We start from the raw sequence: 20150 nt of genomic DNA, 5'->3' as shown, positions 1-20150 counted from the left end.
GAATATTTGAAAAATGTTGAAATCAGAATGAAAATAAAAACTAATGTCCCTGGGGGGGGGTTGCGTCTCTTGATGCCCCCTCAGCTACAGAGAAACCAGTGAAAAGGGGAGACTGTGTGGAATGAAGGAAAAGAGGAGGAGATAAAAAAAAAAGGAGCAGAGAGGGAGAGAGAGACTGGCTGGGGGTGAAAGAACAACAGGAAACCAACCGATTCTAATGCTGTTTCTGCAAATCTCCTGGAGATAACGCAGTGGACTGCCACGTCCCAGCCGAGCTGCAGCCACACCGTGTGTTTTTCTCTGATCATCACTTGAAATCATGGCAATCTGAAAGACGTAAAAGTTTAAAACGTGACGTCACTTCTGCTCTCAGCCTCCGACAGGGTGGTCAGTCAGACTGTGAGCGGATGCAGGAGTTTTGGGAGCCGAATGCTGGGATTTCTATGTCGCTGCTTTTTGACCTACAAGCTCAAGCTTTTTTTCCGGGGTCATATGGATCGATCGCTGTGCCGTCAAGGAGCTTTTCATTGTAATCATCTGGACTAACTAACTGGAGCCACATGAAGAATAAAGGGACAAAGCAGAAGTTGAAAAAGAAAGGAAGTGAGAATGCGTTCGGCTGTGACTTGACAGAACATCTCCAGAACTCAGGACAAGATGGTAAAACTTTTTTGTTTTGCCTTTTCTAAAAATTACAACACTTGTTAGAAGCAGCTTTCATCATACTGCACATGATTTCTTTCATCAGATATGACTCCTATCATATAAGAAATGCAGAGTTTGTTATATACGAAGCGTACATTTGTTTTATATATAGGAAGACCATTCATTCACCCATTGGCTGTATTAAATGGTCATTTCTGACTTTGGGTGTGGCTCTTACATTTTCTTGTGTCAATTTCGCACAGCAACTATAGTGACTTTCACCACTTTTGTGTCTGACAAAAGACAAAAGACTAGGCGGCACTGTTGCTGAGAGATGAGAAATGATGAGGAGAGAGAAAAACATGAGGAGAAACAAACCAAACGTATTATAAAAATCCAAATATGTGGGTTTGTTTTCTTTGAGGGGTTTCTATTTTTTGATCCTTTAATCCCTGTTTGTTTCCTGTAGTTGAATTCTTTGTTCTGTTCTTACAAACATCATCTGTGACTTTTTTTGGGAGAACCATGATCCGTAAGGGAGAAAATACAAGTGCTCCACGTGCAGAGGCTCATGAATAGCTGCGTTGAGGATAACTTTAAGTCAGACCTGTTAGAGTGGACACAGTGTGAGGTGGGGCGTTTCAGTGCAGGAAGTGAGGAGGAGGAGGTATGAGTCGTAGCCCTTCGTCATGGATGTCCAGGAGACACATTATCCACTGACTCATTTTCACTGGAGGAAAAGTAAATGTTCATTTTGGATAAATCAGAACCTTTTTATTTTAAAATATGAACATTCTGAGCAGTGAATTAAATGTACATGATGCCCTTATTCTCTAAATCTCTGATGTGTTTATGATGCAAGGCTCATTTATTTGTAAAGCGCATTATCACACACAGAGGTCTTTCAATGTGCGTAACAGAAATAAAACAGGAATAGAAATACTGATCAGAAGAATAAGAGCACGTCCCCATGTAGCATCAAAACATCACTGAAAATCCAAAACAATGCTACTATACTGACCTCGATATTGAGTTTATTTACCTTTGTAAAATTAAAGTGAAATACAAATAGAAGCATCTAAGAGTGATCTACTAAACTAAAAGTCTGTGACAAAGTCCAAATCTCTCATGGGCCTAAAAAAAGACATGAAACACAGACTTCCTGTCTCACACAGACCGAGAAGATCGCGATTATGTAATTCTATGAATAGCATGTGTGTCGTGTCATTGTTTTAAAACTACGGTAATTTGAAGAAAGTGACGCTTAAAACCAGCAAATACCCACATATGTTCCCTCAGGATGAAGGAAACTGTGGAACAATGGTGTCGTATCTGGCCCTGAATCTTTAGATGTGTTTTAGTCCATATACGGCAATAACATATCTTTAGAAAAGCTGAGGTTTTTGAACCATTGAGCAGCATCTGCACTTTCAGCATTTATCGGTACATTGAACATAACTGCAGAAACAAACTAGAATGGCACTCAGTAGAAGGTGTACTTCCACCTAGACCAAAGTGCTCCCTTCAGCTCAAATCAAGGTGCACCAAATTTCACACACCCATAGATATTAGTTCCCCAAATATGCTTGATTCTCATCAAGATCCATGAATGATTCCTAGGGAAATTAATGAAAAAATAAAAAGAACTGCCCTATCTCACTCCAAAAAAGAAAAAGCTTCTTCCCTGACCCATACCACATCCTTCCACCAAGTTTCATAGTGATCCGTCCAGTAGTTTTTTGCATAATGTTAGGTACAAACAAAACATAGAAACAAACAACAACCAAACAACAGGGGTGAAAACATAACTTCCTCGGTGGATGTTATAATCTGTTGCATATTCCTAGTCTGTGTTGAGAATCAACTTTGAATCATCCTCTTGCATCACTCGTTGATTTATTTAATTATTGTGTTGCATCATAAAATCTGTAAAAATCAGATGAGAGTCAAACTGTATTTTGTTGCTGCTACAAGAAGCAGAAATCTTCCCTCACTGTGAGACTGAGAGACATTAAGTGAAGCCTACAGAGTTGTTCATCGTCCAACATTTGACCACAGGCATGTCACTTAAAGTCCAATTAAGTCAAAGACATCAGTGTGTAAATGGAAGATTCTTGGTCTGCAGTGATTGACCACTGCCTAAAATATTCACACATTCATTTTGTGGAGAGCTGTACTTCTGTTTGCGTGACGGTGGCATTTTTAAGTTTTAAAAATACACAGAAACTACCAAAGAAAAATCTATTAGTCTCAGCCTGTAAATCACAAAATTAAATAATGTTAATTCAGGACAACAAAGGGTTTAGAATTGTAACTGGAGCACTAAAAAATCTTAAACAGTTGTGTGTTTTGCATTATGATTATTTTTATCTTTGAAAGAGTTATATTTATAATGGTGACTATTAATATAATGGCTTAAAACCTGCACTGGCACCCAGGTAATTACTCTAATGTTTAGAGGTTTAGAGTCAAACTAATGGTTTGTGGGAGACTGAAAATGAGAGGAGCAATTCAAAGGAATTTCATGTTGTTGAACCACATTTAATCAAGGTTGTGCTGAGCAGAAGCACTGAACGCGTGCTGATCTTGTGCTTTTGAAAATCACAAATATAACAAAGTCAGCGTCTCTGTTTACTCTCCATTCTCACAAAGGTCAGTTTCTGTTTCCAGGCGTGCATGCAGGAACCAGCTCCCCCCCCCAAGTAAAACTGATTTCCAATAAATTATTATTTTCAGTATTAGCAGAAAGGGAAGTTGTGCTCAAACTGTATCCGAGCATGTGATTCAACAGGCTCTGGAATAAGCCACAGTTAAATCTGCTGAGATTTTTAAAGAGAGTGTGGCCAAACACCAGTTGTGTGCAGGAGATGATGTACTGTAGCTCAGAAAGCCGTGTGGGTCGGTGGTAACGTTTCAAAAGCTGTTTTCTATTAGAGGAAATGTCGTAAGTAATACCAGCTACAAGGACTGGGTGTGTCAACCTTCCTTTGAAACAAACAAACCATTTTTAACTTCCTGCCAAAGTCCACCTACAATCAGCGACCCTAAGGAATATAAAGCAGTCATGGTGGAACAAACCCATGAAGTCAACCATTATGTGCATTGTTTCCACTGAATCTCTACTTTTAAAAGTGTTTCCTTCTCCTGCTTTTAAGAGTTAAATATAAGTGCAGTGTAGGAAATGAAAAGGTTTCTCAAACTGATGACAATATTGTAACTCCAGTTCCGCAGGTTCTGAAGAAATGTGCAGAGTTCATTGAGAAGCATGGGATTGTGGACGGGATCTACAGGCTGTCGGGGGTCACCTCAAACATCCAGCGTCTCAGGTACTCACGCAACATGTTTGCTGCACCACAAACAACAGTAGTAACTCTATCTGATGATGCTGTGACATGTCGTAGATGATATTTAACATCTGATGATAGTTATTACTTTACATTATGATCAGATGTTGTATCTCAATTATGTCCATAAAATGTTAGTAAATCCGTTTTTTTTTATATCTATGTACACCAAATAAATAGTATATTCAATTAGCGTTATAATGTTTTCTCAGATTAGTATTGAGTTCCCTTTTTTCTTTGCCATCTTTTTTTTTTTTCTTTGTTCCACAACAATGTCAGTCAACCGGATCAAGTTCATTATAACAATCCACACACTGCAACAGCAGTTAGCAGGGGTGTTAAACAATCAAAGAATTCAGCCAAGTGTGTGTGTGTGTGTGTGTGCAGGCAGGAATTCTGCTCTGAGGCGTGCCCTGACCTTACAAAGGAAGTGTACCTCCAGGACATCCACTGTGTGGGTTCCTTATGTAAGCTGTACTTCAGGGAGCTACCCAATCCCCTGCTCACTTATGAGCTGTACAGCAAATTCACGGTGAGTATACGTTCAAGTCTCACTCAGAAAGGTTTGAAAAAGGTTGAAAAATCCTGCGGTTTTATGTTGGATTTAATCGAAACTTATGTTTTACAAACTCAAACTAGAATAGCACAACACAGGGCATACCTCCATCAATCCCAGAGAGTCTCCATAAATTAAATCCAGCCACACCTTACGCACACTCTTGGATATCCAGCCTCTAAATATGTCTTTTCGTTCAAATGTCTGTGTTGTTTCTTTAGAAATCCACAAAAATGTCAAATCCCCTCGCAATGTTAAATCAAGTTGAAAAACAGGGGTGAAAACATAATTAGTTACACATAGCAAGGCAGCCCCAGCATTAGAAGTGACTGAGCAGCATCTATTCCACATGATATAGTATATTTGTGTCAGCATCTTATTTACGATCAGCTTTCATGAGCGTGACCTCAGCTCTCTGGCTCAATATTGATCCTCTGTTTTCATCTCCTCTCTGGAGAATACAGCACTATGAGAAGATGTCAGCTGAACTGTGAGAGACATGATTGTTAGAGAAGGGTTTATTATATTTTTTATCTTTTATGTGTGTTTTGTGGACTGCTCTGTTGCTAGGGTCTGTTCTGATGTGCTTTTTTACCAAGTTGCCTGATTTTAAGATGAAAACATTTAGTTTCTGGTCCTTCTGGTTCACAAGGGGTTTTAAGATTTGGAAGAACGCAGGACCAAATGTGTTAAAAGCATCACAAAAAGTAAAATCTCTTCAAAATTTTACTGAAAAGGCCTAAATTTGGGGAGGCACACCGTCTACATTTAATCGTAGGGAGAAGATTCACAGCTATATTTTCAGGGTGAGAGAGATTTTTTTTCACAGGCATTAGGGAGAGGAGCAGGAATACCAAACTGTAAAACCTGTTTCGTGTTCTGTGTGAAGCTTTCTTTGTACCCTGTTGGACTATTTGCATACCTTGGCATTCATACACCTCGTGCTGCTTGTGCCTGAAAACTCAAGTAGTCCAGTGTTTTTGGAAAAGTCAGTTCCTCACATGGTGTAATATGAAGACAAACATAATACTGGGACACTGTTGCCTGATTGTAGAGCTTTCTTGTTTTGGAAAGACTGAACCCAGTGTTCTGAGATAAGCCGTGTACTGGATGACACCAGTGTTTTCATTTCCACATTTATTCAGTCTGACACTTTGTTCTAAGTTGTAGCATTTTCGGATTAAATATGTGATTTCTAGGTTATGTTTTGTGTTTAGGCCGTTTGACAAAACAACACGACTGCACAATAGCACAGGTTGATGACCTCACACATGACCGGCAAATGGTGCCGCTCAATCACATTAGTCTGACTGCACGCACTCCAGCATGTCTGTTTACATTTGTCCAGTACGGAGAGCAGAGTAGCGAGCCTCGGTCAATGCGTTGATTGTGTGAACTGGTAAAACCAGCTCTTATATGTTATGTTATTGTTAGGGAATGTGTGCTGGTTTTGCAGACAAATTAAAGATCATAATCAGCAAGAATTTCAAGAGAGCTGCAGAGACCACACACTCATATTTTGTGGTTCACCTCACCCGAAAATTCCACTTCACAATCCACAGTAATCCATAATCATTACCTGGAAAGAGATAATAAACATGTTGCTGGCTTGTAACAGGGATCAGTCCTCCAAATAGTTCTATTATTTTTACCAACCCTGATGTGAATTCCTTTGACATGCACATCTGTCTGTTTCACATGCAGGAGGTGGTCTCTGTCCAGGGGGACCATGAGAGACTTTTATACATTCAGAAGATCATCAAAGAGCTGCCGACCCCTCACTTCAGGTGCACTTCTCTACCAAAGCCTTTTTCATTCTCAGAATTTGATGTGTCCAGTTTTCTTGTTCTTATAATAATGTTATAATAAAAGTGTTTATTAACTGTCCTCAGGACTCTGGAGTACCTGACTAAACACTTGGCCCACCTCGCCACGTTAAGCACTGAGACAAACATGCACACACGTAACCTGGCCCTGGTGTGGGCTCCAAATCTGTTAAGGTGAGTTTTGTTTCCATTTCACAGATGACTTCTTTTTCGGTCATTCGTTGTTGAAATGTTATTTCTCAAAGCTCTGATGAGGTTTATTAGCTGTTAGGATTTCAACATCTTCATCTCTTCTTTTTTTCTTAGATCCAAAAACATCGAAACGTCATCTGCTAACGGAGACATGGCATTTCAGGAGGTGCGGATACAACAGTCAGTGGTCGAGTTTATTCTAAACAACACGGATCAGATCTTCAGCGGTGATTCAGTGCAAATCAAACCCAAAGAAGGTAGGAACCATAATTTGTTAGAGATTTGGAGGCCTAAGTGACCAGCTGATTCTCCCCTGGATTATTATTATCATAATCATTATTATAACCAATGGGTTAAAACATGGTCTTATTCTACCTCTTTAGGACCAAGTTTAATGTGTGGGGAGAAGTACGCCACGCTCCCGATCAGTGGCCAGTGTGGGCCAATGAAACTGATGAGCCTGGAAGAAGCTCAGGCCCGCTCCTTAGGTCCAAACCATCCTGTGCACAGAGAGCGTCAGCGAGAGAACAGTCTTCCTGACACCAGCACTGCCACGCTCTACCACACCGTCATAGACATATCAGACAGCAAGTATGACAAGATTAATGACTGTGTGTATTTCTCAGGACAAGGTGACAATAAGCGCAGAGTTTAATGATCTCCCTTTGTCTGGTAGAAGAAAGTTTTCTGGGAAATCGAAGAAGTGGAAGTCCATCTTCAACCTGGGAAGGTCTGTGGACTCAAAGGGAAAACTGAGCCGGAACGGCAGCGTGTTCATTAGAGCACAAGGGAGTGCAGGTAAGGTTAATGATCAGCCATACACATACAAGGGAAAGGTCACTAAGTAATTTATTCCACTGTAATATAAGGGGTATGGAGGATTTTTGTCATGGTGTCCTGTCCATGAAAATAGAAAATGTGACTTGGTTATTATTTTTTCCCAACAGAAAAGGCAGCTCTACGTCCATCCAGGAGCATGGAGTCCTTGTGCTCTTTACCAACAGGTGTGGATGAAGCCTACATATATTCATTTGCATGAAAAGTCTATGTCTATGTCTATGCCTTAAAATAAATGGCATTGCTGCATCTGTTACATAATCAAATCCTTCCACTGTTATTTTCACTCTGCAGATGATGATAGACTAGGAAACAGTCCAGCTGGAGGACCGGGCAGCATGTTTCTTCCAGATGTAAAATCCAGAACACTGGGATCAGACTATGACCTGAGTGACCATGATCAAAACTGGGAGTTAAAAGGGAAAAAAGTTGCCGGAGCGACAGGTGGCTGGAGCTCTAGCACAAACCAAAAGGGTTCACCAGGTGCCTCCCCTCAAAAGACACTGCCAGAGCAACTGAAGGTGTTCAAAGGGGACGACCTCAGCGGGTACAAACCCACTTCTCCAAAGAATCGGAGGATGTTGTACTCAGGCTCTTCCCATAAAAGCTCATCTCGGCCCTCCTTCCAAGGAAGCTTCTTCCCACTGGAGTCCTCACCGCGGCATCAGAGGCGAGCCATCAACATATCTGAGCCTTTTGCCGTGTCCGTTCCCCTGCGTGTGTCAGCTGTTATCAGCTCCAACAGCACGCCATGCAGAGGCCATGCCAAGGACAAGGCATCCACTTTAAAACCCTGCAAAGAGACCTCGGAGCCGAGCGCCAACAGTGGAAAGAGCAACACTTTCCCCCAACTGCAACCAAAGAAGCAGGAAGGAACGGAGAAGAAAAATACAGAGGAGCTGACCTCTGGAGCTCCACCAGAGGGTGAGCACATCTTCCTCTATCACATTTTAAAATGGCTTGTTCAGGTCAACCATGTGTAAGAAGTAATGATGCAAAGAAAACCATTTCAATTCCTGCTTTTTCCTCAGATACAAGCAAAGAAGTGACGTCAGAAGGTGAAGGAGGAATGAACACTTCTGAACTGGAACCGCTGTCCCTTGCAAATGCGAGAGAAAGCGAAGATGCAGCGCCATCTCCTGGGAAAGAATTGCACAAGCAGCCTATAGCTTCACAACTGGTAAATCATTTGTTGTGAATGTGCAGTTAGCAGTTCTGCCACTGGAGCAGAATGAAGTTAGACGATAGCATCTGTCAAACTTATCACTGGTCCGTCCGGTTCTCAGGTGTAACCAAGTCCAATCAAAGTACTGTGATCCATCGGTAAAAATACTAATATTCCAAATTTTAAGTAGGATATGAACTGAACGTTATTGAATTGTAAATCACACATTTTTCAAATCCATTGTTAATCATATATTTTAGCCACATATTTACTTAATGTCTTAAACCAGTGTAGAGAGATGATCAGGATTTTTTAAATGATTAATTACTGACTGTTTTTATTTGATTACTTATTCTTTCTCAGGACAAAGGATGTTCTACTGGGAGCGAGCTGTGGTCTGACCTCCACCAGGAGCTGAAGATAACCGAACCTGAAATTGACATCCTGGATGAGACTTTCAAACCTGTCTTCAGCTCCAGGAGCACTTGTGAGGGCACAAAGTTGACGATGGATGTGAAGTCGAAGCGAAGCCGCAGCTCTCCGTCTCTGACTTTGCTATGCAGGGAGCAGCCTTCAAATACCTCTCTGAGTGATCACATGTTCGCCACTGGATCAGACTCTGCAAAGAGACAACCTTCAGAGTCTGACATTTTGTTTTCTCTTCACAAAAACTTTGACGTGTTTGTCGGTGGAAGCACAGGAAACGTCTGCCCTGCTAACCTGGTGGGAGAGAAAGAGATGAAGCTTCGGCATCGAGGAGCTCCACACTCGGACAAAGAGGAGCCAGCGCACACCAAGAGGAGCCAACTTGCTTTATCAGAAACAGGTTTAGATAAATCTGTGACTCCTCCGACAACAAAGGATGCTCCAACAATCAGAGGCGTTTCAGGAGCAGCTGATGCAGACAAATCACAGAAACATGGAATTCTGCATGTAGACAAAAAAATCCCCTGTGATGGAGCAAAGCGGATTGCGATGTCGGAGGTGGAGGCGATCCAGAGGCTTTCCGTGTGTTTGGAGGAGAGACGTAAAGCCTTGGAGCTGCTACACCTTGACGATGACGATGGATGCACAGGAAACATGGAGGAGCTGGACCTAGTGGAGCCCTGGGAGGACTTTAGCTCCAACAAGCAATGGGTGACCAGTCCTCTGCACTCACCTGACGTGGAGGAGTTGTTCCACCAGCTGTCTCCCTTCTACCCTTGTAGAGAAACGTTGAGCTCTGAGGACGGAAAGATTTTACCTCCTTCGGTCGATAACAGCAAACAATCTGCCTGTAAGAGCAACGAACGCTCCCCAGGAGCCATCCCACAAACGTCCAGTTCCCAGCCTGAAAGTAAATGGATGTATGTGCCATCATTAGCCACACGGGTCAATGTGAACAGCATTAACGCAACACAGACACACACAGGAAAATGCAGCACAGCAAAACAGAAGAACACAGTTTCATCTCATAGGTTTTACAGACAGATGTCGTACGAGGCAGCAGCTCCAGAGAAAAGAGAGGAGAATAGCTTTTCTAAACACAGACCATGTTCACTTAACTTAGACCTGGGGTATAGATGCATCAGAGACATTTCTAATCAGCAGAACCGTAATTCCTCAGAGTTTTCATCTTGTCACAGAGGATTAATCAGCTCGTGTGGGACTGTAAACAATGGGCTTCCCTCGGAGTTGGAGTTGTTTCTGAACGATCGACAGGCGCCTCTACGCCGAAATTCGGCTCCGGTCAGCGTGTCATCAGTGCGAACAGCGTTCATGATAAAAACATGCCAGGCCAAAGCCGTGCCTGTCATCCCTCCGAAGGTTCAGTTCAGTCAGATACCTCACTCCAGACACGAGAAGGATTTTGATGCATTGAAGCAACAGGAAAAGGAATATCCCAAAATGAGCGCAGAGAAAATCAGTCCTGCACCTCCTCAGGTGATGTCGGATCTAAAGGAGGAGCTGGAGAATAAAGAGCCTGCTCCCAAACAACAGAAACACCCCAATGTTGAGAAATCTGCAGAGGCTGTGAAAACCACTCCAGAACTGCCGGTCATAACACGGAGACACGCTCCCAGTCTGGAAGTGTTCGTAGATTGCCCCAGACCCAGCAGAGGGAACATTTTACAGAGGCCTTCCTTCAGGAACAGACAGAGACCTCAGAGTCTCATCTTGCTCAGCCCTCCGTTTCCCATCATGGACTACCCACCGTCAGGGGACGACAGCAAACTCCTCTCATCCCTCAGGGGCCTGAACGACGCATCAGCGCCGAACGTCTTCTCTAAAGAGATGGCCGAGAATTTCAGGACGGCTGAGGGGATCTCGCTTCAAAACAAAATGACTATTCCAAAAAGCGGGCAGAGACTGGAAACATCTACCAGCTGCTTCTACCAGCCGCAGAGACGCTCCATGATATTTGACAGCAGGAGCCACAGGCAGATTGAGTGACTGGAGGTGCAGTCACCCATAATGAGACTGGGTGTCTGTAAATAGATACAGTATATAATTATATATATAGATTTATTGTATAAACTGACAGGAAGGTGATATTGTTGTAAGTCAAAGGGTTTTGTTGGATATGATTAAAACATTTCTTAAGAGATGAAGTTAAAGTTAAAAATACTGAGTCATTAAGCAAAAAAACAGTATTGGAGAACAATTTGTGGGAGCCATGATGTTTAATCAACTAATGATTTCTGTTAATCTGCTGAGAATTTTCTCAATTATTTAATGAATTGTTTTTTTGATCTACAAAATATCAGAAAATAGAAGAAAAAAACATTTTAATCCTAGTCTCTCAGAGGCCATATTGATGCAGCTGTGCAGCAACATATGCAGTTTATTATCGAAGAAGAATTACTAGTCAATTGAATATTCTTTGATTCGACTAATGGTTTCAGCACTACTGACATGCATAAATTGATGTTTTTAAAAGTGACGGACATTCGCTTTGCTCTTTCAAAGTTACTGTATATCTGAGATACTGGAAATCAACAGACACACTGACAGTGGTAAAATTATAACCTTCTCCTCGCTGGAGGTCAAAATCTTAGAGTCAACACCCTTGCTAGTTTTTTTTCTGTGGTTTGAAACTATGCACATTTTAAGTAAAAATACCAATATTGTTTTTTAAAAATACATTTCAAGTAAAACTACAGAAATTGGCACAGCCATCAGGGGCAATATGTTGTTCAGTATTTTGTCCTCGGAAACTTGAACACAGACTGATGGTGCCGGGGATCGAACCGACGACCCTCTCTACCTCCTGAGCCACAGCAGCCCCCTGACAGAAATGTAAACCTTTGTTTTGTTCAGCTAAACAATAAAACCTAAGTTTAATGTTGTTCTGTTGTATGAACAGGAACCTTTATTTTTATACTGTATCTGATTTTGACGTCTTTACAAAACAGGAACTCTAAATACAGGAAGTGTGTAATATAGTAAACGCAAATGATAAACTGACACGTAAACAGTTTTATGAAGATGTGTGAAGATTTATCCCAACCCAGTAACTAAGGTAAACTTGATACTGATGATGTATTGTACTGCTTCTGTGTTGAGCTGGTGTCACTGAATTTTCTTAACTAATATTTAAATTGATTTTTGTTGATTTAAATATATCAGATGTTTAATTAACAGTATTTACCCACAGAAGGATTTTAACATGTCTCTTTATTTTCTGTAATTGCTTTGTTTTATTGCCGTTTTTTGTGTTTTTGACAACATTGATAAACCAGTATTATAGTTAACGAGGAAAAAAACTGTGTTTATGATATTTTTTGAAAGGTGAAGTCCAGGAGCTGCCGTGACAGTAAACTGGACTTTGTGCACACTGACTGTATTCAATGTGTTGGGACCTTGATGGTGCTTTGAGTCAGACAGGATCTCCAGGTTTGCAGTATTTTCTTTGTAACTGATGTAATTCATACATGTAAGATAGTTCTGATATTCTGGAAGGTTACAGTTTAAAAAAAATAGATTTGGATGTTGTAGAAGTTGGATGAATGATCAAACTGTTAATCAAAAACAGTTTGGATGCTAATGGGGAGGTTGGCGTTTTATAATTGTTTTTTGACCGTTTGCAAACTTGTTGATAGATAAGACACATGGATTCTGTTACAACAAAAGTTATGAGAATAAAAATGTATAAAAGTTGTTGGTTCTGGTAACATGCTACTTTCATTGACACATATAATGCAACCCATTGGTTGTTAAATGTTTTTCCTTTGACAATCAGATGTACTGTATTGTGTTACTATTATATCTTTGACTGCCGTCCCATCAAATAAGAACTTATTTATTGTATTGTATTAACTGATTGTACTTTTTCTTATAGCAAAGTCTGGTTTCAGTAATTTTTCGAAAAAAGCTTCATAACATAGAAAACTACAGGTAGGCCTAAAACTACTTACTTTTTCATAGACTTATGCAGGCAGCTGTATATTTGTATGTGTTGGTTATAGTCAAAATGTTGATTCAATAACTTCTGCCTATTTTTCCTCAGTTCAGAGTTAAGAGAAATTCCAAACCTTCATACAATCCTTCAGAGAGCAGTTCAGCGAGAGAGGCGAGATAAAGGACGCTGTGCTGCTGCTGTGTGAATGAGGAGCATTCAAGGGGCCCCCAAGAGGGATGGGGCCCTTTGGAGATCAGATCTCTTCATGTGCTGTATTATGGACCAGCAGCTTTGCTTGCTATTTTTGCTCTTGCTTTCAGTATGTTACTGTGCAAAATACTGTTTTTGGCTTCAGTATTAACACCTTATTTCAATTCTTATTCAGAACTCACCAAAGCATGGTTGTGCAGGTGCATGTTGCTCGACTGAATATGGTCTTAACCACCAGATGACGCTCCTGCTCCACACTGCGGGATCTGAACAAGCCACCAAAGTGCAGGATACACAGAGAGAGACGCTGGCAACAGTGAGCGTGCTTCAGGTAAGTCTGCATGGAGAATACTGCAACTACTCAACACACACTGTGGCGTGATCACTGTGTCTGATCACCTGTTTATCTGAAGATTGAAACACCAGCGCTCTGTGCGTCATGCTCCAACATGTGCTGCGTCTTTGTGTTGGTGAAGGGGGGTTACGCGTGGGTTGTGCACGCGAAGGGCGTGCGTGTAACCCTCCCACCCTCCTTCCATCCAAGAACTTGCACATGCCTCTCAGTCAGTTTACTTTGAACTGCATGATTCCATATTGCAAACGCAGAATTAAGTCAGTGCAGAGAAATTTAGCTGTATATTTGAAAATCTTCCTTGGCACTCGTTTCCTTTGATACAGAGGGACGCACAGTAATTGGGCTGCACATACAAGACATGATGTACAACAAGTGTTAGTTTCAAATAATCCACAAACATACAGTACATGGTGCAAAAAAAAACTATTTGCAACTTTATTTGATTACATATCTTTATTTTAAAATCAAATTAAATTTAGTTGTTTTTTTTTAACCTGGATACATCCATATACCCCAGTGACCAGGTATGTCCCTATCCCCAGTTTTCCAGTCTCAGCTGAGTCCACATGTGGACTGAGTGCAGGTGCCAGTCGCCAAAGAACAACTGTAATTTCATCCAAATGTCACAAGTAATATTTTGGACCGAAATCCCATTCAGAGTCATTCACTGTGAAGCAGCCTTGGCGCTTCCAGAGGTCACTTCCATGCCAGTGCAGTTCATTATTTTTCGACCTTTGACATTGCTTGTGTATGGGCCAGAATTAAAAAGGCGTATTCTCTATAGCGCACTGAAAAAGGCAAGCAGGGCACGGTGCGCGCGTTGAATATTCAATTAGAGGAGGGGGACTGGGGCAAAATAAGTGGAGCTGTGTGCCAGTCCTTCATCTTACATTACTGATTAGCTGTTAAACAGATTATATGCAGCTGAATGGGTTCAAATGTTGCAGCAGGAGAAAACGGGCGCAGTTCAAGGCGCTGACGAGCGGTTTTCTTCGCTGCCACTCGAGCAGGCTGGACACACTTTGTCTGCGCTAACAGCTCCGTAATGATACATGTTGCTGTTCCATTCTCCCCACTTTCCCCACAGTCATGAAAACAAACACAGAGAGCGACTCAAACTGTTTCCACTCTATCAAGATGTAAAGATAAAGCTGTGCCAAAATGTAGAAGAAACCACCTGATATAAAGATTTACTATAAATATTCAGTCACCTTCTTGATGTTGAAGCACAATTACAACTTATTCATTTCCATATCACAAAAACCTGCTCAGATTTCTATGTTTACTTCTGCGTATTCAGAATATATCGATAAACAATTTTCCTCCATTAAAAAACAGCTGCACGTATAATTAAAAACGTCATAACACATCATAAAGTCACATAATGTAAAGTTAAACGTGCATCAAACTATTAAATCGTGTTTGAAATATGTCCTCGTTTTAAAAAAGTCCGTTATTTTCCAAACATAACTCAGTTCTCTATGTGCACAGGCGAAGCTGGAGGCATGGAGCAGCAGGGACTTGTCCTTTGAAAACAAGAAAAACAAACACGTTATTAATGTGCTATAGTGTTTAAAAGTTTACAAAGTGTTTTGTTAAACTTGGTAGGTTAACACATTTGGTTTACTACACACATTTATTCAGCGGGAGAAGTGTAAAGTAGCTCAATGTGCAGTGCCACAGCAAGCCACGCGGGTCCTAAAGGAGCTCTCATTGAGAAGCCACGTGTCCGTTTCCAAAGCCTCTCCAACTTAACCACCTCCTTTGTACGACTAACCCACATCGGCAGCGTCCCTCCACATAAAGGGATTTGCAATTTCAAGATATTTCAGCTTAAATGTTTTTGACAGTTCCCTCGCTTTTACCTCGGCTTGGTTATTTTAACTGTGCCAAATGGGTCACCTTGGGTTGCTGTCTGCGCGCAAAGGGCTTTTGCGCGCATTCAGTCTGAATTTTTTCCAACTTTCCTTGACGGGGAAACCAGCTGCTGGTCGTGAAAAGACGGCTTATTAATTGTCCTTTGTCATGCAGAATTGCTTGATTTCTAAAGAAACGTACAAAGGCTCTTTTTCAGGATTCAAGTATTTTGTTTCGTGCGTATTTTCAAACCATCGAATCAGCTGCAGCGCCGCGCCGTCTACCAGACTCTCAGGTACTGACTGCCTGCTCCCTTTGTCCCCTTTTAATGCTGTTGTAAATCGTGCAGACTGATTTGTTACAAGCTGTTCTTTTAATCTGATAGATAAGAGACATGTCAAAGAAAAGCCGTAAATAAAAAATTAGGCTGAATAAAGACAAGGGCGAGTCTGCTAGATGGGCGCCTGTTGACTCAAGCGGCTCTCCAGCGTCAGGGGAGCCCTCTCCTCAGCTCCGTCAAGGTTACGTCCACAATTCCCCTTTCTTCTTTTTAAAAAGACACCGTAGTCCTTTTTGCTTCAATGAATTGATCGGCACAAAATTAAGAATAAATAAATTGAGCATTTGGAGCACCGAGCGTATAAGCTCCCCCAGGGCGCATACCCCCAGGCTATTGAATGGATAAAGGGCGCTTTGGAGAGGACGTTGTGAGCAAAATGGGGCTCTATGGTGCAATTAACAAAATAGTCTAATCCCATATCTTAACAAATGCAAATATTAGAGTTTTGTTAAAATAGTTAAGTGAACAATTAAATGAAAGTTTACAAGTGAAACTTCGCGTCCAGAAAAGGCACACTGATGCAGATAATGTGCTGTGCGCCATTTAAGAACAGTTTTACACCCTTTAAAAAAGTCCAGAGATACATTTCCAAGAAGGTAAATATCATTTAAACCCTATTCAACATAATAAATATAATTTTGAGAACCAAAGCTTCTGTCAGAGAGCAGCTGTAGCGGTGCGTAAAACAGGCGAACAAAAGTGGAACCATAACGCCAAACTACTGGTTCGGTATATCTAGAGATGTTTTAGTGTTCACACGACATATTTATTTAAATAACAGTAAAAATATAATAAACTATATTCATTTTAGACCATTTTAACCTGAGGAGCCCATACTTATCTCGCTCAAAAGTTTAAATCTATGTTTGAAAATGCTGCGTCTTATATGACTTGGACTACTTCCGAATTTTGTGTCTTAAAATATTTAAAATTAAAATTCTAACTGAATCTTAATGACTAATTCAATTTGTAATCGTAAAATCTGAACTGTAGAAGCTCATTGTGAGTCTATAACCCACCTGGAGCTCATAAAACCGACAATAAACTTGATCACACTGGTGCGTTAACAACGTGAACAATACGGGTCATGGACACCAAACTGTGTCTTTGCCTCATTTATTTTCATGTTAGATCGATATCTTAAGATATGCACACTCCTGATGCACCATTGCACACCCACGGTGATTATTAGCTCAGTCACACGAGACGGATCATTTCAGCTGGGATTCAGCCTGAAAAGAGCTCCAAAGGGCCAGGCAGTGATATGTGAACTGAGGGTCCCCCAGGGGAAGCGCATAAGAGGACCCTCACAACAATGTCTTTATCACCTCTGAGTGATGAAGATTATTGAGCATTTGATTTACTCCTCCAGCTTATATATGACCTAATGTGCCCTCTCAGACACACAAGCACATTTTGTTTGCCTCTATTGGGCAGCGCTGCCTGGGAATCTGAGAAATATTATATTTCTTCTTCCCAATACCTTTTGGCTCCATGCGTAAAAACTGTGAAACTCATCAATAACGTCCTCGGGTCTTTTTCTCATAGTGTGAACAGCAATCACCACTAATGCTCATCAGCTTTAATTTCATGCTAGAAAATATGAAAATATATATTTTTAGATACCACACTGAACTGAATCATCAGTCTGAAATAATGCACTGCACATCCACACATGTTGGCACAGAGACCGCAGCCAGTTACAATGTGTGGTGATTTATTCCATTTTACCATTTTGACCAAACACTATCACAATGCTTGAAATGTTATGACTTGGTCGTCACACTACCTTTTTATTTTGATTTAATTTTCGAGATGCTGTCATCGCCCCGAGTTGACGTGCGTCATTGTGCGCACTCGTTGCGCGCAAAGACCAAACATATTTAACTCACACAACAAGTTTGTCTTCCGCTCAGAAATATTTTTATTTAAGTATCAACATTTTTAAATAAATAAATATTTTTCAATTACACTGAGGATATAATTTCAATGTGACAGTGAGGGAATTTGTATCCAGCTTTCCACGTTTGAAGTCACAGTTCCATCCACATAGATTGAATCTGACCAGTATTCACCATGTATACAAAATACTGTCTTCCCCAAAATACTAATGAACAATGTTCCTATTGTTTCTTTCTGTTGTTCATTTGGGTTTGTCTTTACAAATATCCCTTTCATCGGATTGGCAACAACAAATTGACCGTTTTCAGAAAAAAACTACATACAAAACGTACAACATGTATACAGCTATACAATAATTCAGGGTAGTCCCCTGATTAAATATTCTCTGTCTATGTACAAGAGTCTGAACACAAGCGGAACAGTCTGTTTTTGGCTGCATTTAAAATCAGGAGGACCAAAATCTTTCAGAGTGGAGTTCAGGGGGGAGTTCAGGGGGAGACGGACAGGTCTGCATCCTCCTTTTCGGACGAGGACGGGGATATGGGAATGTCATCCTCCTCTTCCTCCGAGCATCTCGCCGTTGACAGGGACGAACACTTGCAGTTATGTGATCCAGTCCTTTGGCCGCTGCTCTTTCCCTCCTTTTTGTGCTTCACTCTGCGGTTCTGGAACCAGATTTTCACCTGTTTCTCGGACAAGTTCAGGTACGTGGCGATTTCAATGCGCCTCAGTCTGGAGAGGTACATGTTGGAGGTGAACTCGCGCTCCAGTTCCAAAAGTTGCGTGCTCGTGAAGGCGGTGCGCATGCGCTTACTGCTCTGAAGTTTGCTGTTGCTGTTTTCTGTGGAAATAGGAGACATTGTCAGTCACTGTGGTTTGATGAAAACATGTGGAATATAGTTTTATCTACTTGTTAAAATGGTAAAAGATTTTCAACTCACCGATGGAGATGCAGTGGAACTGGCGTGGGTCTGGCACCGAGTAGGCAGCTTGGTATATCCCCGGTGCGTGGCTGAGGTTGACGCTGTTGGATGAGGCGTGTTGCCTGGAGAGAGCTGAGTGGCAGTACTGCGAGCTGAAGGGAGGAAAGGATGCTTTGAGGAGCGGCAGTGTCGGTGGAGACGGGTGGAGCTGGGACGCGGCCATGCACAGCGGACAGAAGCACAGCAACCCGGCTTTCCTGGAGTGGCAGGAGCCCGGGAGCCCGTGCGGGTGGTGCGGCGAGTGCAAAGCGTACGGGAATAAAGGCGGGTTGTTCTCGCTCCCCTTGTCGTTGGCCTCCCTTAAAATCAAGGAATCCACAAGAAAAGACCTCGGCATGGTTGCAAACTTTGTTGCTCGGTGCGGGTGAAGAGTTGAAGCCTGCGCGCCGTGTTCGCTGCGTGTGGAGCGTGCTCTCCTCGGGACGGTGGACAGCGAAGTGGTGCTGAAGGCGCACCGCTGCTCCTTAAATAGCCGCCTCGGACTCGGTTCGGCCATGTGACGGTTACGCTGCAAGCGGCCGAGAGCTCTCAATAGGGTTTTGTGCCTTTCTCTCGGCATTCCCACTGCACGCTTCCCTATTATTTCACTTGTTAACTAAATGAACTGCATAATGTAGTCTATTCTTGTCAGCCCCACCCACGCCGCAAGAGGCGGCACTGCCCTATTCTCCCTTTTATCATCACTCTCATTTTATCATATAGAGCACAGCTGAATTTTGCGCCAGAAAACGTTTCTCTCACAGAGACGGTTTCATCTATTCAACTTTTGTTTTAGACAAGGAGCAACATGCGCGTAAAAGACAACTTTTAATAGTGTATAGGCGAGGGAAGGGGGAGAGATGCGCATGGAAACTTTCAGAAAGATGCAGAAGTGTGTATGTACATTTAATACATTTTGAATTAGAGAATCGTTAATTGCTTTTTAATTTCTATGCTCTGTTTTTGGCAGATTTTTTCCTAATTAAACTTACGTTAACAACCCTTTTATGTCTACGCTGTATAACTGTGGTCAGTTATTCGTGCATAATATGCACACCTATTGGTTTGTGGCCACTTTTAACGACCGTGTCCGGTGCAAACACAAATGCAACAGCTGAATGTAAAGTTTACGCACATCCATTTTGAGGTTAACGTGTCATTTTTGCGCACAAAACCAGGGACAAGTCATCGCCCGGAGGCAGCGCTGTTAAAGAGCAGTGATTAATTCCTTTGCTCGGGCCCCTGCCGAGTCCGAGGGGGGAAAGAATATGTAAAAATAACCAGGTTTTCACTCTGCGGCCCTTATTGAATGTCATTGTGGAGGGTTTTCAATGAGGGAGAAAGAGAGTCGAATTAAAGTGTGTGACAGCGGCGGATAGACGCAACAAAGGCGACTCTGTCATAGAGGAGCCCAGTGCGCGGCGCGTCAAGCCCCCGCCTCGCGCTCCGATTGAATTAAGTAATAGGAAAACATTTTCTTTCACTTTAAGGCTTTTTGAACAAGACCTTCAAAGCGACGGAGCCGTAATGTGTGAGTAAATAGCGGAGTGCGAGTTCTCTTCCTGTGAGTTTTTCTTT

General features: G+C 41.8%; 2 protein-coding genes across 3 annotated transcripts; one reads left to right on the top strand and one right to left on the bottom strand.

Moving 5' to 3' along the window:
- Nucleotides 1–164: 164 nt before the first annotated feature.
- On the top strand, nucleotides 165–12705 carry arhgap31 (Rho GTPase activating protein 31). Of its 2 annotated transcripts, none has more exons than XM_020085364.2 (12): nucleotides 165–660; nucleotides 3869–3971; nucleotides 4377–4521; nucleotides 6250–6332; nucleotides 6438–6545; nucleotides 6678–6820; nucleotides 6947–7154; nucleotides 7240–7361; nucleotides 7511–7567; nucleotides 7695–8324; nucleotides 8432–8580; nucleotides 8929–12705. In XM_020085364.2, the coding sequence occupies exons 1-12, from the start codon at nucleotides 561–563 to the stop codon at nucleotides 10996–10998; spliced, it is 3918 nt and encodes a 1305-aa protein (XP_019940923.2). In that variant the 5' UTR covers nucleotides 165–560; the 3' UTR covers nucleotides 10999–12705. The 2 variants fall into 2 exon arrangements, with proteins under 2 accessions (XP_019940923.2, XP_069395731.1); XM_069539630.1 differs by having other exon boundaries at nucleotides 391–660; nucleotides 7243–7361.
- Nucleotides 12706–17532: 4827 nt separating this feature from the next.
- Nucleotides 17533–19235, bottom strand: gsx1 (GS homeobox 1). The gene is made up of 2 exons (XM_020085565.2): nucleotides 18552–19235; nucleotides 17533–18451 (listed from the first exon to the last, which is right to left on the bottom strand). The coding sequence occupies exons 1-2, from the start codon at nucleotides 19150–19152 to the stop codon at nucleotides 18099–18101; spliced, it is 954 nt and encodes a 317-aa protein (XP_019941124.2). The 5' UTR covers nucleotides 19153–19235; the 3' UTR covers nucleotides 17533–18098.
- Between the last annotated feature and the right edge of the window lie 915 nt (nucleotides 19236–20150).

Source organism: Paralichthys olivaceus, chromosome 15 (genome assembly GCF_024713975.1).
Source record: "Paralichthys olivaceus isolate ysfri-2021 chromosome 15, ASM2471397v2, whole genome shotgun sequence".
NCBI classification, from domain to species: Eukaryota; Metazoa; Chordata; class Actinopteri; order Pleuronectiformes; family Paralichthyidae; genus Paralichthys; species Paralichthys olivaceus.
Note: the sequence above shows the minus strand (reverse complement) of the source record. Positions and strands in the feature narration are given on the sequence as shown.